The following is a 24,575-nucleotide window of genomic DNA, read 5'->3' as shown; positions in this document are numbered from 1 at the left end:
ATGATACAAGAAGCTACTCAGAGACTGCCGCATCATTGTCAGACTGATGAGGTGTTGGGTCACACTTTTGTTGATGGGTTAGACGAGACATCAAAGATGAACCTTGATTCAGCTTGTGCAGGTAGTTGCATGGCGAGGCCGTATATTGAGATCCAGCTTCTGCTAAATAACTTTACTGCTAATGATCATAATTGGCAAGGAGATGGGAACCCACGAAGATCAATTAAACAGAAAGTAACCGGTGTGATTGAGCTTGATGATTTCTCATCCATGAGAGTAGATATAGAAAAATTGGCAAATCAGATGAATAGAATGACAATGCACCAAACATAACAGATGCAACATGTACAACCGATGTCTATTTGCTGCGAACTATGTGGTGACAGTCATACGAGTGACATGTTCCCCATGATTCCTAAATCTATTTACTATGTGGGGCAATATAGCAGAGGTCTGATGAATCAGCATGCACAATATGGGAACACTTACAATCAAAATTAGAAGACTCATCCTAACTTCTCATGGGACAAAAATCAGCCGAATCAGAATCATTTTAGGCCCCAAGGAAATTTCAATCAACCTCAGAAGCCACCCCAACAAATAGAAGAGAGTACGAATGACTTGTTGAAAACGTTGTTGCTTGACAATCAATAGCTCAGGACTAATTTTAGAAATATTGAGAGGAAACTGGGGTAGTTAGCGGCAAATTAGAATACTAGATATACAGGCGCTCTTCCCAATGATACAGAGAAGAACCCTCAAGTTAATACAGTTACACTCAGAAATGGGAGGGAACTAGAGGAAGTACCAAAGAAGAGAAAGGACAAGCCTATACGTGAGGAGAAGTTGATTCCTAAAGCAACACACGAATCAAAGAAAGATTATGCAAGTTCAGAGCCAATGGAGGCTGCAAGGCCACTGCCACCTTTCCCCCAAAGGTTGCAGAAGAAGAATGATGATCGCATATTTAACAAATTTCTCTCTATGTTGAGCCAGGTTCAATTGAATATTCCATTGGTAGATGTACTCTATGAAATTCCAAAGTATGCTAAGTACATAAAAGATATAGTGGCTCACAAGAGGAGATTGACTGAATTAGAGACAGTTGAACTTACTGAGGAGTGCATTTCAAGGTTCCAAAACAAGCTTCCTCAAAAGCTTAAGGATCCTGGCAGCTTCACCATCCCTGTGTGAATTAGTAATATCGATGTGGGTCGTGCTCTTTGTGATTTAGGGGTGAGCATAAATCTGATGCTTGTCTTTGTTCAAGCAATTGGGTCTGGGAGCTCAAAGACCAACCAATGTGATGTTGCAATTAGCTGATAGGTCCATAGACTACCCTGAAGGAGTGATTGAAAATGTGTTGCTACAAATTAGGAAATTTATCTTCCTAGCTGACTTCTTTATCATAGATTATGAGGCTGATGAACAAGTTCCAATCATATTGGAACGACCTCTCTTGGCTACTGGTGATGCAATTATTAACATGAGAGAGGAAAAAATGATTATGTGGGTGGACAACGAGGAAGCAGCCTTTAATGTCTATAAGGCGATCCAACTTCCCAGCCATTATGAGGAGCTCTCTATGATATCTTTTGTGGAGGTGGATGAGCAACTTCTTGACACGAGTGTATATCTAGATGATTCTCTAGAGAAAGCACTCATGTTGTTCGATAGCTTGGAGATTGATGATGAGGTTGAGGAGATGATGCATATCCTAGATGCATCCTGTGCTTACATGCAGGGATTACACCCCTTTGAGCCCCTAAATAGGCCAAGTAAGTCTCCTCCAAAGCTGTCTATTGAAGAAGCTCCAAAATTGGAGCCTAAACCCCTGCCCCCTCACCTTCAATATGTTTATTTGGGTGGTTCTGACAATTTACCTGTTATTGTTTCTTCTGACTTGTCTAAATTACAGGAAGAAAAGCTGTTGAGAGTGCTACGTGAGCACAAACGAGCAATTAGGTGGATGATGTCTGACATTAGAGACATTAGTCTAGCTTTATTCATGCATAAAATCCTCATGGAGGACGGAGACAAGCCAAGTGTAGAGCAACAACGCTGCCTATATCCAATCATGAAAGAGGTGGTAAGAAAAGAAGTAATTAAGTGGCTTGATGCACGTATTGTATTTCCAATCTCTAATAGCAAACAGGTAAGGGGGGATGACTGTAGTGGTTAATGAAAATAATGACTTGATTCCTACAAGAACTGTCACTGGGTAGAGAATTTTCATAGATTATAGAAAATTGAACAATTCCACCCGAAAGGACCACTTTCCCCTTCCCTTTATTGACCAAATGCTTGATTGATTAGCTGGCCAGGAAAACTACTATTTCCTAGATGGTTATTCAGGGTATAATCAGATTGCTATAGCTCCGGAGGACCAAGATAAAACCACATTTACGTGTCCCTATGGCACGTATGCGTTCAAGAGAATGCCCTTTGGTCTCTGTAATGCACCTACGACTTTTCAAAGGTGTATAATGGCTATTTTTACTGACATGGTTGAAAGGTTCTTAGAAGTGTTCATGGATGAATTTTCTGTGTTTGGGTGTTCTTTTGATAATTGTTTAATGAACCTTGATAAAGTGTTTTCTAGGTATGAAGAGATGAACTTGGTACTAAACTGGGAAAAGTGTCATTTCATGGTACGTGAAGGTATAGTCTTGGGGCACAAGGTGTCCAAAAATGGTTTGCAGGTGGACAAAGCAAAGGTGGAAGTGATTGAAAAATTGCCCCCACCGACATCCGTCAAAGGCATTCATAGTTTCTTGGACCATGCATGTTGTTATCGTCGTTTCATTAAAGATTTTTTAAAAATTTCTTCTCCTTTGTGCAGGCTTCTTGAGAAAGACGTCCCATTCAAGTTTGATGATGCCTGTCTGAAAGCATTTGAGGAGCTGAAGGGAAGGTTGGTGACTGCACCAATTATCATTGCCCCGGATTGGGTGCATCCATTTGAGTTGATATGCGATACGAGTGACATAGCAATCGGAGATGTTTTGGGGCAAAGGAGGGATACAATTTTTCACTCCATTTATTATGCGAGCAAAACTCTGAATCTAGCCAAGATGAATTACATTGTTACTAAAAAAGAGTTGCTTGTAGTGGTGTGGGCGTTTGACAAGTTCAGATCCTATCTAGTAGGAACCAAAGTCATCGTCTACACAGATCATTCAGCTATCAGATACTTGTTTGAAAAGGAAGACGCCAAGCCGAGGCTGATTCGTTGGGTCCTCCTCTTGCAAAAATTTGACTTAGAGATCCGAGATCGAAAAAGGATAGTGAATCAAGTGGCTGATCACTTGTCCAGATTAGAAAATTGGAGTCATGTAGCTGAAGGAGGGTCGATCAAAGAAACATTTCCTAATGAGCAGTTATTAGCAATCACCTCAAGTGAAGCCCCGTGGTATGTAAATTATGTAAATTTTATTGCAAGTGGGGTGACGCCACCAGAATTGACACCCGATAATAGAAGAAGGTTTCTACATGATGTGAGGCTCTACATGTGTGATGATCCATTCCTATATAAGCAGTGTGCAGATCAGTTAGTACGAAGGTGTATCCCTGAGGAGGAGATGAATGCAATATTGCATGACTGTCATGCTTCTCCATATGGAGGTCACCATGGGGGGACAGAATTGCCCAAAAAGTGTTGCAATCGGGTTTCTATTGGCCAAAATTTTTTAAGGATGCACACGCCTTTGTTAAAAAGTGTGACAGGTGCCACAGAATCGGAAAAATCACGAAGAAGCACGAGATGCCTTTGCAAAATATTCAGGCAATGGAGCTTTTTGATGTTTGGAGGATTGATTTCATGGGACCGTTCCCATACTCTAATGGTCATAGGTATATCTTGGTGGCGGTCGACTATGTTTCTAAGTGGGTGGAGGCCGTTGCTCTTCCTACTAATGACACAAAGGTAGTGGTACACTTTGTAAAGAAGCATATCTTCACACGCTTTGGGACTCCAAGGGTGTTGATAGCGACGGAGGAACTCACTTCTACAACAAATTGTTGAATAATGTTCTAGCAAAGTATGGAGTTAAGCACAAGGTTGCCATCTTGTGCTTAACTCCATACTTTGCGTAATTGTATAAAGAAAATACAAAGAGGTGGCATGACAAGCACATCCAACATCGCGAGTTTGAGATAGGTCAAATATTTCTCTTATTTAATTTGAGGTTGAAGCTTTTCCCCGGAGCGTTTAAGTCTCCATGAGCAGGTCCTTTCATTGTGGTAAGTGTGAGGCCTCATGGAGCGGTGGAATTGCGTGATACGAGCTCAAGTGGTACCTTCTTGGTAAATGGGCAGAGAGTAAAACATTATTGGGGTGGTGACATTGCACATCGCAAGACCTCGGTAGACTTCGCCGATCCTTGAAAATGTGTTGAGTCATGCCGCGACGTTAAATCAAGCGCTTGTTGTGAGGCAATCCACTTTGTTTTTTTTATGCTTCTAACCTTTTTTTAAATGTTTTTGTTTTATTTAGAATAGTTTAGATAACTGTACTTTAGGATTATTAGAGTTTAGGAGTTGTGAGATTTGTTTGGGCAGGTACAAGCATGAATTGGACATAAAATAACTACATAATAGAGTCGGGGTGCAACCCATGAGCTAATTATTGAAAACGAGGTGGACTCTGTGAAAAATGGCCTAATGCACCGCATGGGTCGCCGCACTATGCGCCGTGCCAGGCCAAATGGCTCTAAGGATAAAAAAAAATGAGCCTCTGATAAAATACACTACCACGCCACATGGGGCGTCCTGCCCAGCAACGCGGCAGTGCAAAGTAAATAAAAAAAATATTTTTTTTAGTCTTTTAATCAAAACACCCGTTCTTCCCCCCTTTTCTTTCATTCTGCCTCTGAACTCTCCCCTCTCTAACCCTCCCTAATTCCCCCATTCTCCTTCTTCTCAAATTCCTTCCACACACACACCTCCAATCCCCTCTATTCATCTTCAAGGTAAGTATTCCTCTCATCTCATATCTTTTCTTTTAGTAGTTGATTGTAGTAGTTAAGTACAACAACAACAACAACCACCCAGTATAATCCCACAAGTAGGGTCTGGGGAGGGTAGGATGTACGCAGCCTTACCCCTACCCTAGGAGGGCAGAGAGACTGTTTCAGATAGACCCTCAACTAAATAAGGTGAGACAAGCCTTGATAGCAAGTAATGGCAAGACAAATAATTAGAAAACTAAATCGAAGATAGCAACAGAGAATATGAAAGGGGTACCGATAACAAGTAATAGCAAGATAACATATTTAGAAAAGTAATTCCAAGGTAGCAAACAAGAATATGAACGAAGTACTGCTAGCAAACTACGGAATTACCGATGGCAAATAACAGCGGAACAAGACATGCAAATATAGCAAACTAAGGAAAAAGGGTACCGTACTAGCGCTAATACTCTCGATCTAGAGAAGACAAAGGGAAACGCATGACTACCTACTAACCTTCTACCCTAATCTTCAACCTCCACACCCTTCTATCAAAAGGCATGTCCTCGGTTAGCTCAAGTTGCGCCATGTCCCGCCTGATCACCTCTCCCCGAGACTTCTTTGGCCTACCTCTACCCCTCCTCTCACCTCCCAAGGCCAACCTCTCACATCTCCTGACAGGGGCATCTGTGCTTCTCCTCTTAACATGCCGGAAGCATCTCAATCTTGCCTGACACATCTTTGCCTCCACAGGGGCCACTCTCACCTTGTCCCGAATAACTTCATTCCTAATTCTATCCAACCTAGTATGCCCACACATCCATCTCAACATCCTCATTTTCGCTACTTTCATATGCTGGACATGAGAGTTTTTAACTGGCCAACACTCTGCCTCATACAACATAGTCGGTCTAACTACTACCTTGTAGAACTTACCCTTAAGTCTCAACAACACATTCTTATCACACAAGACACCGGAAGCGAGCCTCCACTTCATCCACCTTGCTCCGATACGGTGTGTGACATCCTCAAATATCTCTCCATCCTTCTGAATTATAGATCCCAGATACTTGAAACTCTCTCTCCTGGAAATGACTTGCGTATCGAGTCTCACATCCCCGTCCGCCTCCTGGGTAATCCCGCTGAACTTGTACTCCAAGTATTCTTTCTTGGTCCTGCTCAACTTGAAACTCTTAGACTCCAGGGTCTGTCTCCAGACCTCCAGCCTCTCGTTAACACCACCTCGCACCTCTTCGATCAGGACTATGTCATCCGTAAATAACAAGCACCAAGGCACCTCCCCTTGAATGTGACGCGTCAAAGAATCCATCGCCAGGGAAAACAAAAACGGGCTAAGTGCTGATCCCTGATGCAACCCCATCTCAACTGGAAAGTAATCAGAGTCTCCTCATGTTGTCCTAACCCATGTTTTAGCTCCATCATATATGTCCTGGATCACTCTAATATATGTTATAGAAACTCCTCTAGCCTCCAAACATCTCCATAGAACCTCTCTCGGGACTTTATTATAGGCTTTCTCTAGGTCAATGAACACCATATGCAAATCCTTCCTTACCGCCCTACACAATGTGAATGGCCTCAGTAGTCGACCGTCCCGGCATGAAACCAAACTGGTTCTCGGAAATGGACACACACCTCCTCAACCTTTCTTCAATCACCCTCTCCCACACTTTCATCGTATGGCTTAACAACTTGATACCCCTATAGTTATTGCAATTTTGGACATCCCCCTTGTTCTTGTACAACGGGATCATCGTACTCCGCCTCCACTCTTCGGGCATGATTGTAGTAGTTAAGTATTTTTAGTTTATTTTGAACCAAACCCTATGTAAATTTAGTTGTGCAATTTGTTAGTTTCTTTGCCTATTATGGTCGAAAATGGTGCTTAACTTGTGGAGTGTTCACTGTTCTTGTGATTATGGAAGATTTTTGGTGTGTTTTGATGGTGTGAAATTAATTTATGTTGAATCTTGGTAGGGGATGCCCTTATAGCCGAAAATTAGTGAAGTTGGTGAAAATAATTATAAACTTGGTGTTATTGTGAAGATATAGTGATGTTGTGATTGTGGTGTGAGGTGAGTTTTCTTTGGTTGTATGGTGAGTCTACCCCAAATTGAATTGACAATAAAAAGGTGCAAGATATGCCCACATTATGTTTGTTGAAATGTCTTAGGGACATAAAATTGTGTAGTGTTGCAAATTGAGAAAAAATATGCTTGATGATAAGTGTGGGGTGGGATGCCATGTTTTATGCTGTAAAACTTTAACTTGTTAGCCCCAAGTTCTAAGTGATTGACCCCCCATGCTCATGTGTTACTAGGTGCCAAATGAGGTGTCCGATTTATGCTATTATGCTTGTGTAGTGTTGTATTGTATCTTAATTTGTTAGTAGTGAATTAGACTAAATTCTTGTATTTTTTTTTTGGTTTTTTTATTTTCGTGATTACTAGTTTATCTTCTTAATTTTGTCTCTTACACTAGTGTTATCCGTGGTTCTATGTTGGAATGTTGTGTTGGTGGTTGAGTGGGCTGCTAATTGCTTGTGGCGTACTTCCAATGGGGTAGTCTGAGTCCCCGATATACATTTTACTTGTGAACATGCCAATAACATAAGTGTGGGGTGATTACCCCATTTGGTCTTGCTTTGTTTTACGTGTTGTGGCTAATATTTTTCTTCTTATGCAGGTACAATGTCTCGCCACCTAAGCAAACACTCTAATACAGGTTCTTCCTAGGTTGTCACTAGTAGCCGTCGAGAAGGTAGGCGGGCACCTCCCCCCGCCCCAGTAGAGGAGGAAGATGAGCGCATTGATCCTGATGTGGATGTGATGCCAGAGTGCAAATTTGGCATTCAGGCTGTCCCAGCCCATGCTCGACACTGGTTCCAGACATTTGTCCCTACGGTGAACCCAGAGCCTGAAGTTGCTATTGACGATAGGAAGTTAGCCCGCAAATATAGTGAGATATACAACAACATTCGGGCTTTGGGTTTTTGTCAGTCTGTTCTGTTCAGGTGATGCGGTGAACGAGAACCTGGTCAAGGAAGTTTATGCCAACTGGCAAACTGAGGCCAACCTGGATGTTGTGTACGAAGTACGGGTATTAGATAAAGTGATTACATTCTCTTCCAAAGTGATCAATCGGATTATGGGCTTCACAGAGCATTCCCACACGCTCTTTCAGAGGTTTCTCCGTCGGCCAAACTATCCGGCTATCCGCCGACAGCTTTGTGGTGCTGACTCTTCTGCCGCATGGACGCGAGATGTGAATGAATTCCACAAAGACATGAAGAAGGCAACATTCCAGAGCCCGGCCAGGGTTGTTTTGCGGTTAATTAATGCCTAAATCATACCCACTCAAACTGACACTGATGTCTCACGGCTCAAAGTGTGTTTGATATATGCCTTGTTGACACGGATGCAGTTGGATCTTGGAAAAATCATGTTGTCGCACATGGATAAAGTACGACCACTTGGGGCCTGCCGCCTACACTACCCGAGTATGATCACTTGGTTATTGCGGGCGCAACTTGTAGAGGAGGAGTTTCACTATGACCAGACCATCCCAGTGACATATCCTATCAAGGACTATGATGTCACGTCAGTGATAGATCCTCCTGCTGCTGTTAATTTGGACCAGAGGCTTGTTCGTGTTGGGGAGACACTGTAGCTGTTTTTTGCTCACTTGCGCCTTCGCTCTGAAGGGGGGGGGGGACGGACTTGGAGGAGTTGCACCAAGATCACCCCCTTTCTGTTGTCACTCAATAGTGGTTGGGATTGGCAAGAAGAGGACATTTGCCACCAGATGAGGATGTTAACTCCGTTCCCTCCGATGATGAGGAGTATTTGTGCACCTTCGAGGGTGCTGATGATTAGGCCACGGGCCTCAGGGGAGTCACCTTTTCACTCTTGATTTTACTGTTTTGCATTGGGGACAATACAGTCTCTTAAATGTGGGATGTGGTTCTCCTATTTGATTGTATTTGTATTTGTACTTGTTTTTTTTCTATTTGCTAGTTGGTTTTGTTTGATTTATTTCGTGTTTTTGTAGACAATATGGTCTGTAAACTATAATTCTAAATTCTATCGGTATGTAATAGTTAGTAATGAAATGTTTAGTTTCGACTCTTCCCGATGATGGATTTCGTCGACTGGTTTCTTGAGGGAGATGAAGTCGAAAGATATGAAAAAAAGAATAGAAAAAATTTGAAAATCCAAAAAAATGTCTTTTATTTTAAGTATTTTATATTTTTTAGGTAGTGTAACAATTTCCCCTTGGTTTTTCTTTGTGCCACGGTTCTTTTTCAAGGGGTTTGCTTGAACCAGGTGTAGTTAAACCTTTTTATTTTATAGGAATAAAGAATTTTGAGTCACAGTGCTAATTTAAAGAATCAATTTTTCTTGACTGCATATGCTTTGAGAGTGGTAAGTGCCTTAGTTGTGACACCTAGGCTCAATTCTTGACTCTTAAATAAGTGCCTTAAATTGTGTGATTATAACTTTGCTTAACTACTTTGACTAGAGAGTCGGGAAAGATTTAATCTTAAGTGAGTTATGTGCCAATGTGTGAGTGAGGTTTTTGTGATATTTTGTGCATTGTATTTGATGTCTAGAACTTGCCATGTGTGTATGCAAAGCAAAATAGTAGTCTTATTCAGTCTAGAAAGTGATATAGGCATTTCTTTGTTGAGCCAGTTATATGTCTGTGACCTACCTGATTGAATGTATCTTAGTTAAACCCTTTGAGCCTGTAATCATTTTTTTTTGGCACCATTACAAGCCTTACCCAATTGTTTGAATTAACCATCTATTTGAATCTGTTCACCTCTCATGAGCACTTGAATTGTAATGAACTTCGTAAAAGTTAAAGTGGAGGTTGGTTTGGGTTTTTGAGTGGAACTATAGAAAAAGGAGAAAGGTGCAGTATTTGAAGAAAACAAAATAAAAATAAAAATTGTGAGAGTCACTGGTAGAAAATTGAAAAAAAAATAAACTTTTGCCAGTGGTATTTCTTATCTACTTTATGCTTAAAGATCTGGGGAGTTTGATGGTATCATGTATAAAGTTCGGGGTTGGTTCAACGTAGGAGTGGGGTTTGGATTGTGAAATTGTATATGTATCAAAGTGCTCAGGGAGGTGTAGCCACTATATCTATATGTATCCAACCCATCCCGCAGCCTACATTATAACCAATTAAAGTCCTACTTGATCCTTGACTAAATGAACTCGATTACTAGAATAATACACTACGGGCAAGCCTACGGTACGCCTTCTGTTGTACATGAATTTTGATTCTGAGAGTGAGTTAATTCTTTCTATCTTGAGTTCCTAATTTCTCTTGAACGATATTGTGAGTGGAACTATTCTCTATTGTTTGCGTGATGGCACATGATTTGCGAAGGTAAGGTAACGCCTTTGACCTCTGTGTTAGAGTAAGTGAGCAGGTTATAAAAAATACGTGGTACTTTTGAGTCGAGTCTTGAGGGTGGGATGTTAGGATATGGTGCTCACTCTACTTTAAATATTCTTGGCATGGTGTGTTAGGGAGGTTATTTGATGAAAAAGTCATCCTTATGTGAAGTGTAGTTTTATTGCTCGAGGACGAGCAATGGTCTAAGTGTGGGATGTTGATGCTAGGCTAGAAACTCGTGTTTTAGCTGTAGTATTGCACTCTAATTAATGTATTTTACGTGTGTTTGAGAATAATGATAGTGAAATACACTTAGTACGTGTTTTATGCCTTGTAGGAAGTGATTCCGAGTTCAAAAGTTAATTTGGAGCTTTGAAGTTTAAGTAAAAGTCGGGATCGTGTTCGGAGGTCGTGTACCAAGTCTGGATGTCAAAAGAAGATGAAACAATTTCACTCTGAGAAATTAACACTGCTGCACCACATGGGGGGGCCGCAGGGCACGACGCGGCAGTGTAAAAATGGCCTGCCAAGAAAAATGCATATCCGCTGATAAATTCCACAAGCGCGCCGCAGAGTGTGGTGAGGGGTGCGGAGTGTGTGTGCGAAAATCGCAGAGTAATTTCTACTTTGCCTTGGAAAGGGTATATTCGTATGGGGTTATTTAGACACGATATAAATACACAAATAAACACGATTTTGAGGGGGTGACCTAACTTGGAGAGGAAAACAAAAGGACGGAACACTCGAGAGCACAGATTTAATCAATATTTCCATCCTTATTCCAGTATTCATTGATTTTATGTTTAAAAATATTATTTTTGATGATTGTATGAACATGAGTGGCTAAGAACCCTATTAATCTATGGTCATGGGTGATACACGAATGTTGATGTTTGAAGTTTAAATTGACGAATTGGATTTTATCATATTGGGTATTTTATTTAATTCTGTTTTTAATTTTTTTGCTGAGTAGCTAACAGTGAAATACTATCTACGAATCTAGAGTTGAACTCGAAAGTGGGAATTCTAGATTGCATATAGAATTAAATAGAGCAAGTTCTTGAACCAGGGCATCGGGGAACAAATTCGCAATTAGGATAGACATATACCTAATTTCCTTGCATGGTTGAAATACCAAAAGTGTAAATGCATTCTTTTTAATCTTAATTCCATGGACATATAGGCATTAAGTTAGCTTGAATAGGCGAGTAAGAACTCGACAGATTCTAATGAGTAATATCAACCTTGTCAATCAACAATCTAGATAAATCAATTAGTCATTTTAAGCCAAGAACGCAACACGATTATTAACTAGCATGTGACCCTAGAATATCTTCTCCTACTGAATCGAGGTCGGAATCCGTATGGTGATTTTGGACTTAGGAGCATGTCCAGAAAATTATTTGGAGGTCCGTAGTGGAATTAGGCTTGAAATGTCGAAAGTTAAAATTTTGGGAAGTTTGACCGGGGGTTGACTTTTTGATATCGAGGTCAAAATCTGATTCTGGAAATCGGAATAGCTCTGTCATGTAATTTATGACTTGTGTGCAAAATTTGAGGTCAGATTTGATAGGTTCCGGCATCATTTGTAGAAATTGGAAGTTTCAAAGTTCATTAGGCTTGAATCTATATGTGATTCGTGTTTTAATGTTTTTGGATATGATTTGAAGACACGACTAAGTTCGTATGATATTTTAGGACTTGTTGGTATATTTGGTCGGGGTCCCGGGGGCCTTGGGTGAGTTTCGGACGGCTAACGGATCAATTTTGGACTTGGCATTTCAGCTGAAGAATGATGGTTTTTCTGTCACTGGTTTCCTTCTATGCGATTGCGTGAAAAAGTCCGCGATCACATAGGCTTGTTTGGACAGAGGTGAAATTGTTCTATGCGATCATGTGAAGGCAACCGTGATCGCGTAGGCTTATTGAGGCAGTGTCAATTTTGTTCTTCGCGATTGCGTGAAGAGGGCCGCGATCGCGTAACTGTGGGAGCCTGTTATTCGCGAAAGCGTGAAAAAGGTCGCATCCGCGTAGAGGAAACAGAGCAGGAGTGAGGTCACACATTTGTGCTTCGCGATCGCGTGGGCGAGTCCGCGATCGCGTAGGCCTGGGAAGCTCGTTCTTCGCGTTCGCGTGTGTTATGCTGAGGTCGCGTAGTGAAGTTTTGGGGGCGGTGTATTTTGGACTTCGCGATTGCATAACCTTGTACGCGATCGCATAGTGTTATTTTGGCAGTGGAGATGTTGTGCTTCGCGATCGCGGGACTTGGTTCGCAATCGCATAGAAGAAATAACTGGGCAGAGAGTTTAAGTTCTGAAATTTTGACTTCGTCCCATTTTCCATTTTTGACGGATTGGAGCTCGGGAAGAGGCGATTTTCGGGAGTTTTTCAAGAAAAATAACGGGATAAGTGTTCTTAACTCAATATTGGTCAAATTACCTGAATCCATGGTTGTTTTTAACATTTAATTAGTGAATTAAGTTGGAAAATTATGAAAACCCTCTTGGTTTAATTTGAATATTTGAGGGTTGAGTTGATGTCGTATTTTAGTAGAATTTGTATGGTTACACTTGTAATTGGATGGGTTGTCGGATTTTGTGAGTTTCGTCAGATTCCGAGACGTGGGCCCCACAGGCAATTTTTGAGTATAATTTCGGATTTTGTGAAAATATTAGTATTTTGATATGAAATTAATTTCAATATATTTTATTGACCGAATCGAATTAATTGTGGCTAAATTCGAGGCGTTGGAGGCCAATTCACAAGGCAAAGGCATAGCGGAGTAAAGAATTACATGGATTGAGGTAAGTAACACTTCTAAACTTGGTTCTGAGGGTATGAGTCCCCGAATTTTGTATGATATGAATTGTTTAGAGGTGAGACACATGATAGGTGATGAAAATGTAGACGTGCACCACAGAAAGTGTGTCTTGAATAAATCCTGTGAAGTAGCAAAATTAAAGAATCATGTTATTATCTTAACATGTAGCACATGTTAGAGGAATTAAGCTGAGGCTAGTAATAAAGATCATGTTTAGGCTATGTACCGATATTTTAGGACCCATGGAGTCGTGATGCTATTGAATTAATTATTCTAAAATATACATTTCACACTCAGAAATAATTGTCCATTGTGAGGATATTTAGGGGATTGAGTTGCGCAACGTAGCAGGACATTTGGCCTTATATATGTTATTATTAAATGGATCAGGGCTGCCCGCCTGCAATAGGCCATATTGGCTTTATATCAAGCTTTGGCTGAAGGAGCCCCTCCGAGAGTCTGCACACAGCCCCAGTGAGCGCGCTCGACTTATAGCGCTTGGGCAGAAGGAAACCCTCCGGACTCTGTACACCCCCAGTGAGCGTAGATGATTATATATAATCGGGATGGACTTCCCAGGGCATAAACCTGCCTTACTTACGATGATTATATATATTCGGGATGGACTTTCCAGGGCATGGACTTGTCTTACTTACGATGATTATATATATATAATAAATGGTAGGAGTGCCTAGATTGGAGTGGAAGGGTTTTAGGAGTGCTATATTTGAAATTGTGAGATTTATTCCGCTAAATTTAATTATTTTATTTTCAAATTTAAAAGAAATGGTAGTTTATTGGGATTTTTGGCTTGCCTAGTATTGAGATAGACGCCATCATGATTGGTGAGATTTTTGATCGTGACACAAATGTTCTTTCAATTTTCTTAGTTGATTCTCCACTAAATCTCTATCATTTTATTTATGCTTTTGTTATTTTGTTTCCTCGTTCGTATCACATGCCCTCCTTGATTGCCATGCCAAGACTGTTACCTTAGCGATGCCAGAGTTGCCTAGATTGGAGTGGAAGGGTTCGTTTGTCAGTGCATCTAGCCGGGTTATCTCTTTTCTGAAGGCTTGGCATATGGTCGAGAAAGGGTGTTTGGCTTATCTAGCTTATGTTCAGGATACTACCGCGGAGACTCTGACGATTGATTCAGTGCTAGTAGTCCGGGAATTCTCCGATGTGTTTCCTTCTAACCTTTCAGGCATGCCACCAGATCGTGATATCGATTTCTGCATTGACTTGGCTCTAGGTACCCAGCCTATATCTATCCCGCCATTCCTTATGGATCCGAAAGAGTTGAAGGAGCAGCTTGAGGAGTTGCTATCAAAGGGGTTCGTCAGACCAAGTGTATCATCTTTGGGTGCACCAGTGCTATTTAAGAAAAAGAAAGATGGGACTATGCGGTTGTGCATTGATTACCGCCAGTTGAATGAAGTTACCATTAAGAACAAGTACCCATTTCCACATATTGATGATTTGTTTGACCAGTTGCAGGGTGCTAGTGTGTTATCTAAGATAGACTTGAGATCGGGGTACCATCAGTTAAAGATTCAGGACTCGGATGTTCCGACGACTGCCTTGCGTACTAGATATGACGATTATGAATTTCTAGTGATATCCTTCGGCTTGACTGATGACCTAGCGGCGTTTATGAATTTGATGAACAGGGTGTTAAGGCCCTATATTGATTCGTTTGTCATTGTCTTCATTGATGACATTTTGATTAACTCACGTAGCATGGAGGAGCACGAGCAACATTTGAGAGTGGTGCTTCTGACCTTGTGGGAACATAAGCTATATGCTAAGTTCTCCAAGTGTGAGTTTTGGCTAGATTCTGTAGCATTCTTGGGGCATGTTGTATCAGGCGATGGTATTAAGGTAGATCCCAAGAAGATTGAGCCAGTTCAGAGTTAGCCTCGACCTACGACAGCAACCGAGATTAGGAGCTTCTTGGGGTTAGCAGGTTATTATCGCCAGTTTGTTGAGGGCTTCTCATCTATTGCAGCACCTTTGACTAGACTGACCCAGAAGGGAGCTCCATTTTGCTAGTCCGATGATTGTGAGAAGAGCTTCCAGAAGCTCAAGACAGCTTTGACTACAGCACCACTTCTAGTGTTGCCTTCCGGTTCGGGGATGTAGATTGTGTATTGCGATGCTTCACGCGTTGGCTTGGGTTGTGTATTGATGCAGGAGGGGCGAGTTGTTGTGTATGCTTCACGTCAGCTGAAGCCCTATGGGGTGTCCTGTATGGTTTACACTGATCATCACAGCTTGCAGCATTTGTTCAAGCAAAGGGATCTCAATTTCAGGCAGCGCAGATGGCTTGAGTTACTGAAGGATTATGATATCACCATTCTTTATCATCCGGGCAAGGCGAATGTGGTCGTGGATGCCTTGAGTAGAAAGGCAGAAAGTATGGGTAGCTTGGCATTCATTTCAGCGGAGGAGAGGCCACTAGCTTGGTATATTCAGTCCTTGGCTAACAGACTTGTGAGGTGTGATATTTCAGAGCCCAGCCGAGTTATTGCATGCGTCATTGCCCAGTCTTAACTATTGGAGCAGATCAAGGATCGAAAATTTGATGATCCGCACTTGATGGTCCTCAAAGAGACGGTATTGCAGGGTGGTTCCAAGGAGGTTTCTATCGGCGCGGATGGTGTTTTACGACTCCAAGGTCATCTATGTGTTCCTAATGTCGATGGCTTAAGGGAGAGGATTCTAGAGGAGGCGCACAATTCTCGACATTCCATTCATCCAGGTGTTACGAAGATGTATCGCGACCTGAGGCAGTGGCAGCGGATGAAGAAAGACATAGTTGAGTATGCAGCTAGATGCCTAAATTACCAGCAGGTGAAATATGAGCACCAGAGGCCAGGAGGCCTACTCCAGTAGATGACTATACCTGAGTGGAAGTGGGAGCGCATTACTATGGACTTCGTAGTTGGGTTGCCGCGGACTTTGCGGAAGTTTGATGCAGTTTGGGTCATTGTTGACAGATTGACCAAGTTGGCACACTTCATTCCGGTTGTGACTACGTATAATTCAGAGAGGTTGGCCCAGATTTATATTCAGGAGATAGTTCGGTTGCATGGTGTGCCTGTTTCCATCATATGAAACAAAGGCCCTCAGTTTACTTCGTATTTCTAGAGGGCAATATAGAGTGAGTTGGGAACCCGTGCAGAGCTCAACACAGCATTTTATCCACAGTTCGACAGGCAGTCGGAGCGCACGGTTCAGATCTTGGAGGACATGTTCAAAGCATGTGTGATTGACTTTGGAGGGCAGTGGGATCGATTTTTGCCTTTGGCCGAGTTTGTTTACAAAAATAATTACTAGTCTATCATCGAGATGGCTCCATTCGAGGCATTATATGGTCGGCGATGTCGTTCTCCCATCGGGTGGTTTGATCCCGGCGAAGCTAAGTTATATGGTACTGATTTGGTGAAGGATGCATTGGAAAAGGTAAAGTTGATTCAAGAGCAATTTCGCACAGCACAGTCCAAACAGTGGGATCGATTTTTGAGGACATGTTCAGAGCATGTGTGATTGACTTTGGAGGGCAGTGGGATCGATTTTTGCCTTTGGCCGAGTTTGTTTACAAAAATAATTACTAGTCTATCATCGAGATGGCTCCATTCGAGGCATTATATGGTCGGCGATGTCGTTCTCCCATCGGGTGGTTTGATCCCGGCGAAGCTAAGTTATATGGTACGGATTTGGTGAAGGATGCATTGGAAAAGGTAAAGTTGATTCAAGAGCAATTTCGCACAGCACAGTCCAAACAGACGAGTTACGCGGATCAGAAGGCGCATGACTTATCATTTATGGTGGGTGAGAAGGTTCTCTTGAAAGTCTCACCGATGAAAGGGATTATGAGGTTCGGGAAGAAGGGCAAGTTGAGCCCAAGGTTTATAGGCCCATTTGAGGTATTGAGACGAGTTGGAGAGGTTGCTTATGAGCTTGCTTTGCCTCCTAGTCTATCGGGAGTTCATCCGATCTTCCACGTGTCTATTCTTCGGAGGTATCATGATGACTTCTTGCATGTGTTAGACTTCAGCACGATTCAATTAGATGAGAGCATGGGTTATGAGGAGGAGCCAATTGCCATTGTTAATAGACAGGTTTGCCAGTTGAGATCCAAGCGGATCTCCGCGGTAAAGGTTCGGTGGAGGGGCCAACCAGTCGAGGAGGCGACTGGGAGTCTGAGGAGGACATGCGGAGCAGATATCCACACTTATTCAGCACTCTAGGTATGATTCTAAACTCGTTTGAGGACGAACGTTTGTTTAAAAGGTGGAGAATGTAATGACCTGAACAGTGGTTTTTCTTTCTAGAACCCCGTTCCTCTAAAAAAGACTTCCTCTAGGTGTTTTTACTGTTTTATGACTTGCTGGGATGGTTAGTTCGAGATTTGGAAGGGTTGAAATCGGAACATTTGGTTTCTTAAGGTTGGCTAAAAAGGCTAAGTTTGACTTCGGTCAACATTTTGAGAAAACGACCTCAGAATCGAGATTTGACGGTTCCAATAGGTTCGTATGATGATTTTGGACTTGGGCGTATGTTTGGATTGGGTTTTGGATGACCCGGAAGCGTTTCGGCGCCTAATAGTGAAAGTTAGTTCCTTGAAGGTTTTTGAAGTTCTTTAAATTTGGTTTGGAGTAGGTTTTGGTGATATCGAGGTCCGAATGGAACTCCGAGACCTGGAATAGTTCCGTAATGTCATTTAAGACTTGCACGCAAAAATTGGTGCCATTCTGGGTAGTTTAAGTACGTTTTGGCACATTGGGAGTAAATTGAAGAACTTGAAGTTCATATTTTTGATTAAATTGGTTTGGGGTGTGATTCGTAGTTTTGATGTTGTTTTATGCGTTCCGAGAGCTTGAGTAAGACCGTTTTATGATTTCAAACTTATTGGTATGATTGGACGGGGCCTCGGGGCCCCCGGATGCTATTCAGACGATGCGCGGATTGAGTTTGAAACTCAAAAGGGCTACTGGTTACAGCGGTTCTGGTGTAATCGCACCTGCGAGCTTTGGGCCGCAGGTGAGAGGGTTTGGTCGCAGAAGCGGCTCTGGTGCGTTTGTCCGGGGACCACAAGTGCGGAATTTCATGCGCACCCGCGAACGCGTAGGTGCGAGGAAGAAGGGCGCCGGTGCAGGCCAAGGCACAGAAGCGGCACGCTTGCCACCGAAGCAGGATCTTGTCAGCAGAAGCGGCCCTCACTGGGCTTGAAGGCCTCCGCTAAAGCGGACCAAGCACCGCAGGTGCTGTATCACAAATGCGGCCAGGGCACCGCAGATGCGAAGATCGCTGGGTAGAAGGGGTTCATTTATTACGGGACTTAAGCCATTTCTAACCCATTTCTCTCACTCTTTGGGTGGTTTTGGAGCTTCTTGAGAGGGGTTTTCACCTAGCACTTTGAGGTAAGTAACGTCTACTCAATATTAGTTTAAAACATAGATTATGGGTAGATTTAAACATGTAAATTTGGGAAATTTATGGGTTAGAAGAAAAACCTAGGCTTTGATAAAAATGGGATTTGACCACGGAATTTAGTAAAAATCACATATTTTAGTTCATGAGATTATGGGTAACAAATCACATATTTTAGTTCATGAGATTATGGGTAACAACTTTATTCAAAAATTTCCGAAATCCGGGCGCGTGAGCCCGAGGGTGAATTTTTGGAATCTTACATTTAGTGTTGCGTAACTCTTTAATAGTTGGAATACGAACTTTTGAACATGTATTGATTAGTTTATATACTATTTGATTAGTTTTTGATTGTTCGGCACCGAATCGAGGGTTTGAGCATAATCTTGGACCGAAAAATAGGCTTTGAGGCGAGGTAAATCTCTTTTCTATTGACGATAGGTGAACTTAATCAATATGTACTTCTATTTGTGGGGCTACGTACATACGAGGTGATGAGAGTCCGTGCATAGATACTATTCATGCTTATGTCCGGGTAGATTTAGGTTTACACCATGGTTTATTGATACCGTTGCTTGTTTATGCTTACTAGTTGTCTAGAATAAAGCTGAGGTTGAGGATTTCAATATTTTAAAGGTTTCTAGTTGAATTTCTTATTTTGAAAAGAATTGAGGGATATTATGATAACTTGAGAAAATCTATGTTCAACCGCGTCGCAAGTATATTCCGCGAGCAAGGTAAATTTCCACTACTCTCATAGGAGCGGGTCGTTCACCTCGACAGGTTAATAGATGCATCTATGGTTTGTGTTTTTTGACCCTCGGCAGTGCACAATATATGTATATGTATATTTGGATCGGGCCGTACGTCCATGGCATAATTCGTGCATAAAGATATTGGAAGCCCTTTTATATTTAATATTGTTTCATTGGCTAGAGAGGTGAAATGGTTATATGAGGTAAATGACTTAGTTCCTACTTGCGATAAAAGGGATTGTTTATTTATTTCCTGCTCTGAGTTCTATTATCAATATTATATATCATGTTTAATTAGAACTTCATATTATTATATTGTTGACCCATAGTAAGTGTCGAAGCCGACCCCTCGTCACTACTTCTTCAACGTTAGACTAGATACTTACTGGGTACATGTTGTTTATGTACTCACGCTACACTTCTGCACTAGATGTGCATGATCTAAGGCAGGTGCATCTGGATATCAGTCCGGCGCGCACACTTGACTCCAAGTACGAGACTACACAGTGAGCTACCCTTCCGAGCTATTCTGCAGCAGCCGAAGTCTTTATGTTGTTATTGTTCTATCTATTTTATTTCAGATAGTACAGTAGTAATCTTTTGTATATTCTACTAGTAGCCCATACTCTTGTGATACCACGTCTTGGCACACACACTAGTAGACTCGTGGTTCTGGTTTTATTTCATGATCATGATTTATGACGACCCGACCGGTCGTCTCAAGGGTTGTAGACCCGTTTCCCCATTTTCTACTTCTATGGTGTTCCTCAGCTGTTACATGTCTTACCGGATTGGTTGGTTCGGGTCCGGAGTGATGTCAGAGTGAATTGAGACACTTAGTCTCTTAATTAGAAGCTTAAGTTGAAAAAGTCGACCGGATGTCGACTTATGTGTAAACGACCTCGGATTTGAATTTTGATGGTTCTGTTAGCTCCGTTAGGTGATTTTGGACTTGGGAGCGCGTCCGGAATGTGATTTGGAGGTGTGTAGTAGAATTTGGCTTGAATTGGCGAAGGTTAGAATTTTGGCGAATTTGACCGGCAATGGAAATTTTGATATCGGGGTCAGATTTGATGTCCGGGAATTGGAGTGGGTTCGTGGTGTCATTTATGACTTGTGTGCAAAAATGAGGTCAATCGGACGGGGTTTGATAGGTTTCGGCGTAGTTTGTGGAAATTGGAAGTTTAGAAGCTCTTTAGGCTTGAATCCGGGTGTAATCCGTACTTTTGATGTTTTTTGGGGTGATTCGAGGATTCGACTAAGTTCGTATTTGGTTATATGACTTGTTGGTATATTTGGTTGAGGTCCCATGGGCCTCAGGTTGATTTCGAGTGGTTAACGGACCAAGTTTTGGAGTTAGAAGGTTGCTGAGTTTTCTAGTGTTCTGGTATTTTGCACTTGCGGTGGGGAGCCCGTAGGTGCGGACCCATAGAAGAGAAGAGGGGGCCGCAGATGCGGGCAAGGCTAGGCTGGACTGGAGGTGTAGGTGCGACAAAGAGGGCGCATATGCGAGCCCACAGATGCAAAAAGGGAAGACTTGGTCATTTTCGCAGAAGCGGACGAAGGGCCGCAGAATCGACTCCGTAGGTGCGAGACCTGGAGCGCAGGTGCGAGCCTAATGGTTTAAGTGAATTCTGCAGGTGCGGATATTTTGGCGCAGGAGCGGCTCTGCAGGTGCGAAAATTAGGCCGCAGGTGCGAAAGGCCTGGGCATAACATATAAATACGCGACTTCGAGAATTTTCACCATTTTCACATTTTGAAACTCGGATTTTGGAGGGTTTCGAGGAGGATTTTGAAGTGATTACTGAGGTAAGCTCCTTGTGTCTATTTGTCTTCAATAACGATGTTTCCCTACTGATTTTGCACCTAATTAGTGAGATTTTGAAGTGAAATTTGGGGGTTTAGGGCTTGAGAATTGGAGAATGAATTTTTGGGATTTGGATGACCAAATGGTGCCGAATTTTGATAAATTTAGTATGGTTAAACTCGTAAGTGTATGGGCTTTCAGGTTTTGTGACTTTTGTCGGATTTCGAGACGTGAGCCCGGGCGGCGGGTTGAGCCTATTTCGGATTTTGGTTTAGAATTTTATATTTTTCTAATGGAATTGATTCCTTTAGCTTATACCGCTGGAATTAAAACATGGAACCTCTGAATCATGTACTGAGAAAGCCTTCTTTCAAGTCGTTTACTGCCCTGACACATAGACGGGCATTTTACCATTTCATAAACACTGTGCGATAACAACGCACGAATCGTCATAACAATCAATGCCAAATCTCTAAACCTTAGGTAGTACTGATACTTAATTTGAAATGATAGAGCGGCCTTTCGTAAGGCGACGACAATAGCCCAATTAATTACACAGGGAGAAGCATCATGTACTACATCTGTAGTACCATTAAAAATTTCCTCGATTCCCAATTTATAACAAGCGTTTCACATCGCATAAGATTGAATAGGAAGGAAATGTAGGCATAAGCCTCAAAGGAATCGAATCGCACGATGAGGAATCAAAAAGGGAAGTATTCCTAACAACTTTGTAGCCTCTCAAAGATAAGCACATACGTCTCCGTACCGATCCGCAAGACTCTACTAGACTTGCTCATGACTCGTGAGACTTACGTGAACCTAGTGCCCTAATACCATGTTGTCATGATCCAAAAAGGTCGTGATAGTGCCGGACACCACTATCAGGCAAGCTAACCATAATCAATTAACTTAATTACCCATTTTAGTATTTTTGAAATAAAAATTTCTTCAATGAAATAGTAAAGATAAAACTCATAGAGTAAATGATAAATATTTTTAGCAACTAAATTTCTAAACAATTCACAACCATTCCCAAAATCCGGTGTCACAAGTGCATGAGCATTTACTAGGGAATTAAAAATAAAATACAGCATCTGTCCAGAATACAAATTAGACAGGAAAATATAATAACACTGAAGGAGACTCAGTTAGCTATGGATCGTAATATAGAATGCAGCTCACTTATGTCGCCACAATTATTAACCACACCTCTGCGCCCACAAGGCCGCTATACATATATGTACCTGCCCAATAAAATATACAGCAGATGAAGTATGAGTAAGAAAACAACGTGCACTGAGTAAGTATCAAGCCTAATCTCGAAGTGGTAGAGACGAGATAGCCGACTTTGACACTCACTATGGGTCAATAATAATAATTGAAATAAAACTAGAATATCTAAATCAGCATGATTCACAAAATTTACAATAATTAATTTAACCAACAGAAATAATCAAATTCCTTCAAATGCAACAATTCTCAATATATTAATTAAATTCCTTCAATTCAAATAATTTCAAATTTATCAATTAATCTCATTTACAGGAATAACAATTAATTCCTTAACAAGCAGGAATAATAATTCATTAAATTCCAAGGATTCTCCAATTTATCAATTAGCTTCGCAAGCTAAAATAAACTATTAAGGTATCGTGTAATTATTATTATTAAGCACGATTTCTGTCGAAGTGGTTCGGCCCGATCCAGAGTGTCGTGTACACTGCCGAGGGAAGTACGACATGATCCATAGATGCATCTATCTTGCCGAGGCGTTCGGCCCGCTCCACAAGAAAGGAAGACATTTTTCTTATGTACCTCCGAGAATAAGAGTATGTTTATTATAAGATAAATTCGAGAGAAAGAATAATTTTTTTTAACAATTAATTAATTTAAATAGAAAATCAAGCATATTAGATTTCCATCCTTTAATATCTTTATCTAACAATTCACAATATATTTATATATATCAATTAATATTAATTAAATAAAGAATACAATTTACACAAGTAATTCATGCTTTGAGTCCTAAACTACCCGAACTTTAGAATTAATAGAAGCTACGCACGGACTCTCGTCACCTCGTGCATACGTAGCCCCCGTAATTAGCAATAATTATTCAATTTAATCCCCATGGGGTAATTTTCCCCTCACAAGATTAGACAATAGACTTATCTCGTCTCAAAGTTCACTTTCTGATTACCACGTCGCGTTGAATTCTCTATTCGACGCCGAAAATCCAAAACTATCCAAATATTATACAAAATAATTAATATATGCTAAATGATTCAAAATTTATCTATTAAATAAATTATGTTATCCAAAATGGTAAAATTTCTAAAATTCAACCCGGGCCCACGTGCTCGGATTCTGGAAATTTTCGGATGAAAACGTTACCCATATTCTCATGAACTTAATTATATAATTTCTACCCAATTCTATAACTATTTACGTGGTTAAAATCTCATTTTTATAAAAATCTAGGTTTTTCATCTAAATCTTTGATTTCTAAGATTTACTAATTATAATCTACTTATAATCTATGTATTTAACTCAAGGAGTGTAGAATTAACTTACCTCCGAGTTGTTAGTTGAAAACTCCTCACAAAGAGCTCTGAAATCGCCCAACAATGGACGAAAAATAAAAAGAAATGGACTGAGTTTTCGTCCATTTTAAGGTTCTGCCCAGACAGGTGTTTTGCACCTGCGGAAGGAGTACCGCACATGCGGCTTTCGCACCTGCGGAAATTCCTCGCAGGTGCACATTTTCATTCTTTTCCTGGTTCCGCACCTGCGGAAGAAGTGCTTGCTTCTGCGCAAGCGCAGGTGCGCCGATCCCATCGCACCTGCACATTTTTTCGCTTCTGCGTAAAAGGTCATCGCACCTGCGCGTTCGCAGGTGCACCAAATGCTTCGCATTCATGAAGGCTGAGCTGGCTTCTCTCGTTCGCACCTACTCCAAGAGCAGGTGCGATTATGACAGTAGCTGGGAGCTTCAGCCCTTGCTCAATTTCCCAAAATTGGTCCGAGCCTCATCCGGTTAACACTCGGGACCCCCGGGGCCCCACCCGAACATACCAACAAGTTTGAAATCATAAAACAGACTCGCTCGAACTCTCGGAATGCGTAAAAAAATATCAAATCTATGAATCATACCCTAAACCAAAATGATTCAAACTTAAGAAATTTCAAGTTCTTTAATTTACTTTCAATACGCCTAAATATACTTAATCTACTCGGAATGACACGAATTTTTGCGTACATGTCTTAAATCACTATACGGAACTATTCCCAAACTCGAAATTTTAAACGGACTTCAATTACTCAAAATCCTACTCCAAACCAAATTTAAAGAATTTTAAACCTTCAAAT

The 24,575-nt window shown here is 41.4% G+C and overlaps 2 protein-coding genes across 2 annotated transcripts; one reads left to right on the top strand and one right to left on the bottom strand.

Annotated features, from left to right (window-relative positions):
- Positions 1-4,024, top strand: LOC138901057 (uncharacterized). Its single transcript, XM_070188783.1, has 7 exons — positions 1-121; positions 728-1,188; positions 1,271-2,155; positions 2,325-2,479; positions 2,603-2,914; positions 3,317-3,412; positions 3,727-4,024. Exons 1-7 carry the CDS (start codon positions 1-3, stop codon positions 4,022-4,024), a joined length of 2,328 nt encoding a protein of 775 aa, XP_070044884.1.
- Positions 4,025-5,460: 1,436 nt separating this feature from the next.
- On the bottom strand, positions 5,461-6,330 carry LOC138901056 (uncharacterized). The gene has a single exon (XM_070188782.1). It carries the CDS (start codon positions 6,328-6,330, stop codon positions 5,461-5,463), a length of 870 nt encoding a protein of 289 aa, XP_070044883.1.
- Positions 6,331-24,575: the final 18,245 nt, after the last annotated feature.

The sequence above is a fragment of the Nicotiana tomentosiformis genome, chromosome 11 (genome assembly GCF_000390325.3).
Source record: "Nicotiana tomentosiformis chromosome 11, ASM39032v3, whole genome shotgun sequence".
Classification (NCBI taxonomy): Eukaryota; Viridiplantae; Streptophyta; class Magnoliopsida; order Solanales; family Solanaceae; genus Nicotiana; species Nicotiana tomentosiformis.
The sequence above is the reverse complement of the archived record's forward strand: the minus strand, read 5'-3'. Positions and strand labels throughout refer to the sequence as shown.

Bases quoted from the DNA above. Each gene is read 5' to 3' on its own strand.
- LOC138901057 (XM_070188783.1), top strand. From the start codon at position 1: ATGATACAAGAAGCTACTCAGAGACTGCCGCATCATTGTCAGACTGAT. The intron at 2,480-2,602 runs GTGTATAATGGC...AGTGTTTTCTAG, and splicing joins GCACCTACGACTTTTCAAAG to GTATGAAGAGATGAACTTGG. The intron at 2,915-3,316 runs GTTGGTGACTGC...TCACTTGTCCAG, and splicing joins TTTGAGGAGCTGAAGGGAAG to ATTAGAAAATTGGAGTCATG.
- LOC138901056 (XM_070188782.1), bottom strand. From the start codon at position 6,330: ATGGGGTTGCATCAGGGATCAGCACTTAGCCCGTTTTTGTTTTCCCTG.